General features: G+C 34.2%; 1 protein-coding gene across 1 annotated transcript; it reads right to left on the bottom strand.

The window, feature by feature from the left end:
* Positions 1-218: 218 nt before the first annotated feature.
* LOC110605480 (plant UBX domain-containing protein 4) lies at positions 219-3,679 on the bottom strand. The gene is made up of 4 exons (XM_021744075.2): positions 3,428-3,679; positions 1,827-2,112; positions 1,231-1,326; positions 219-990 (listed from the first exon to the last, which is right to left on the bottom strand). The coding sequence occupies exons 1-4, from the start codon at positions 3,574-3,576 to the stop codon at positions 607-609; spliced, it is 915 nt and encodes a 304-aa protein (XP_021599767.1). The 5' UTR covers positions 3,577-3,679; the 3' UTR covers positions 219-606.
* Between the last annotated feature and the right edge of the window lie 714 nt (positions 3,680-4,393).

Genomic DNA, 4,393 nt, shown 5'->3' with positions numbered 1-4,393 from the left:
TCCCCATTTTGATTTCAGGCTTTCTATGCTTGTGATCCTTGCCAAAATGTTCTTATTTGTACGATGAATGCTAATGGAGATGACAATTATTTCGGTCTTCTATATTTATGCATGTATCGCACAAACAATCAATGTGGCCCAAAGACTAGAGTCGCCCAGACGCAAAAGAGAGAGTTACCCTCGCGAAGTGGGCTTAAGATACTGCTGCTCAAGGGCCATTAAAATGAATTTTACAATTACCCTTACTTTTTTCTAGCAAAGAAGCTTTTACAACACCATACAATCATTCAAGCCAAAAAAAAATTTCCAGCCGCAATCGTCCTTCCCACATGCAAGAGACTTTGTTTAACCTACTCCGAGTCCCAGCAGCAAAATGTCAAGGACGCTAAATATGTTCGAAACAACTTAGGCAACAATTGGTGCAGAATATGGATGTAAATGACGAAATTGAATTCGGATTACTCAACCAGCCACCAAAATCTACTTTTAACATATAGGAAATGGAAATAGAGATTGGGTTCCTTATCTCCATAGAATTGGTTTGCTTGGTACAATAAGCAACCCAGTAATCACTTGCAAAAGCGTATGACCTTTTATCCAGCTTGACTAGAATTTCTGAATAATGACCGAATTGGCTAGCCCTGCTTGCTCTATTGTTTGAGTTGGATCTGTAAGAACCTTGGGAGGAAATCCCATCAGCTGCAGTTGATAATTCTGAGCACCTCCAGGTCTAGATTCATTAATGAAAGCTCGAATGTCATTCACAGTATGGTGGTTATTGAAGTGAGCAATCATCCGGGTCCCATCCGCCAATCTAAGCTGAATAGAAGTCGATGGCAATTTGTCGTCCACAACCAGGATGCTGGATGGGTTTGGAGCATTGTTGAGAGGAGATGAATCAACTGTTGGTTCAGTTGCTGGTGGAGTACTGCTGCTACCTAGAGTTCTTCCCACGCCCTGAAATGGAACATGGCGCTTCTTCTCTGGTACCTGCAAGAAAACAATTTAATGAGCATTGATACCCTTCAAGTAGCAATATCCTTTGAATGTTGAGCAGCACACGTGCATTCAAATAAAATAAAATAAACAAAGCACTGTCAACTAGAACGATGACTTGATGGAACTATTTTATAACTGAATGGATCCTCTGGAATTTGTAAAGTCTAAAATCAGTTTAGTTATTTTGGTAGGACTGCAAAGCAATAAGTTAGGTATAATAGAGAGACTTACTGGACACTGCTCATCCCTTCTAATCAAGTTGACGTGAACTGAGGACCTTCTATCTGCAGGCTCAAGCTCCTTCGGGCATTCAGACATTTTGATGCTCTGCAACAGAGATGCAATAAAATATAGCAATATCACACGTTAACAGTATAGTGAAGAAAATAATGGGGGAGCAGAAAACATGTGCAATAAGCAACAACCCTTGTCACTTGTGTGTTGAACTGTTTATCAAGTCAACAATAAAAGAATGTGCTAGGATTATAAACCCTAAAAGTAGGGTTACAAGAAGAAAATAGAGAGAAATTAGGAAGAATAGGTAGAGAATGCAGAAAACAAATGTCAGCTTGAAATCTACAAATTTGTTTCTTAGATAATTAGACTCATTGTTAAATTGGCAAAAAAAAAAAAGGAAATGTCAACCTGGGTGCCCCTTTAAGGCTCACTTTTTACATTTTTCTGATGGGTGCGGCAAATGACAGCACAAGTAAACAACATAACTTGCCTAGCTCCACTACACAAATCCAAATTATGTTTTTTGTTTTCTTTTGTTTCCCCTATAAAAATATTTCATTTTCCCTTCATTAAAACTAAAATCCATGTACCTCTAAGAAAGATGCATTTTCTGGATCATCCAATCTCCTCAAAGGGCCATCATTTACAGTGAAACCATTGGTCCAGAATACAATATTGTGAATCACAGCCTCAGGTTGCTGAGGAGCAGATGGTACAGTTTCCCCTGAGAGTAATCTACCAGTTCCAGTAAAGCTTCTTGAGCTTGAAGATGGTGGAAATTGATCAAGGGGACCTTCAACAGCTCCCAATTGCCTAGCTTGATTGAAAATAGCATCCACATCATTAGCTTTTGAAGGATCTTGAACAAGCATACCACTGCCATTACAAGTGTAAGCCCTTATTAATAAGTTAGTTTCCAAAGAATATTGAAAACATGAAAGAATGGTCAGGATCATCAAGTCAAGAATATATAGATTAACGATAGAAATATAGATAAGAAAATAATCTCCACCCAATCAAGTACATGTGACAGAAAATTGCACAAATATCAGGTACTGCAATTAAACTTGACATTTCTCATATGTGGCTAAGCAAATTGTAATAAGTGATGTTAATTGCTACAAGCAGTGTGCCATCACAATTTACAAATGCACATAATTTAACACTTGATTTCCGTTGATGCTTCACAACAACCTTAACTTATGCATTGCAACAGAGTTACTGAGGAAATATAAAGCACAAAGTATAACCATCTTTTTTCCCCTTTTTCCAGAGTTGGAAACAACTGCATCAGAGACACAATTTTCTCTTTTAGACAATAACTGATACAACAACTAACATGAAATTAAGGATCAACCACAAACTCCTTAGCTCCATAAAATTTAGAAAGGCAATCTTGAGATTTAATAAAAACTGCCCAAACTGTGAACATGCCCTGAAATATAAAACTCGACATCAAAATATGAAATTATGATGAGAAAGCAGCATATAAAGTTAACAATTTAAAGGTAAATAAAAATTTAACAGTGCACCAAAGAGCAGCCAAGCTTATTCATTGATCCTAAACCTTAACAGAATACCAGTCTGAGTCCCATTCCAAACTGTTATCTAGATTGCACATAGTCCCTTATCTCCAATTATCCAACTCCAATTTACATTACCTAATAATTGGGTCTTCAAAAGCACCGTAGCTTCCATATCCATTCACAGACGAGAGATAAAGTAAATTCAGCTTACCACCATACCACATAATTCAGACCTATCCAAGAACTCTTAAAGCAACTCTCCACCACCTCAAACGCTATTTCCTCCAACCTGTCAAGTGATAGAAATCTAATAGCCCATGCTAACACTAGCTTGCCTAGGAATATTGCACCCACAATTTCAAAATTAACGTCAATTCAAGAGCCTGTCCCTTTTGGATAAAATCGCCGTTTATTTCCTTTCAAAACTGCTCTCCGTTCAACTTCAATATCCTCAAATTTTTATCAACACCAAAAAGTCAACAAAATTGATGACATCGTGCCTTTGAACCTCTCTCTCTTTCTCTGTGTCTTTCCCTTTCCCATCAATACTAAAAAATAATCAATTAAATCCCAAATCAAATAATGAAATTGGCACTAATTTAAAACAAAAGAGCGGATATATAAAACATGAAAAGGAATTTAGAGCATAAAAAAAAAGAATGGACCTCTTCTCGCCACCGGCATAGTATTCTTGAGTAGTCTCATCATCGCTGTCGGGATCGGGGCCAGCGTGCCTGTTTAGATCGGAAAGAGTTCGAATACCCCCGGTGCGACTGGTGGATGGTTTGGCTGGTTTCTTGTCTCGCGATGCCATTAGATTCCTCAGATTGGATTGAAGGAGGAATAAGAAGAAAATGAAATACGCGAGCTCCAGCAGTACACTGTTCCTTTTTGTTTTTTTTTTAATGGATGCTATTTCCTTTGCAAGTATTAATTTATGAGAACTATGAGCACTGTAAAAGCGTGTCACCGGATTGTCATCATTTCCCACGCCAAAAATTATATAGGATTCAATTTCCGATTATTGAACAAAAATTCAAATAAATTTTTATAAAATTGTAAATTATTTTTTAAATTAAAAAATGAGTATTTTATTTTCAATAAAAAATTAACGAAAAAATAATTGAATTGAATTTTTTAGAATTATTAATTAAAATAAATAAGAGAATAGTGTTAATTAATGAAAATGTATTTTGCAAAATAAGTATTCCAATGAATTTTTTTATAATTATGAATAATTTATATTTTTAAAATATATAATTAAATTCTTTTATTTTATAAAACAAAATTAATAAAAATAATTAAATTAAAACTTTATTTTATATAATCATATAGTATTCCATGTAGAATAATATGTATGAAATAATAAATTAATAATTGGGTGCATTTTATCGGTTCGATTCAAAATTAATTTAATCTGAATGAATCGAAAATTTCTCAATTTAATCACTTAATTTTAATTTTTTAAAAATTTTAAATTTTAAGTTATTTTCATTAAACTTTTTTTACCTGTTATTACATATTTTTAAATTAACATAAATAAAAAATATATTTTTTTCTTTTTTATCATTCATTTTTTATTTTTCCCTCTCATTTATTTTTCATTTTATTTCTTTTTTTATATATTTTTC

Source organism: Manihot esculenta, chromosome 17, assembly GCF_001659605.2.
Source record: "Manihot esculenta cultivar AM560-2 chromosome 17, M.esculenta_v8, whole genome shotgun sequence".
NCBI classification, from domain to species: Eukaryota; Viridiplantae; Streptophyta; class Magnoliopsida; order Malpighiales; family Euphorbiaceae; genus Manihot; species Manihot esculenta.
This window is presented reverse-complemented; position numbering and strand designations above follow the sequence as displayed.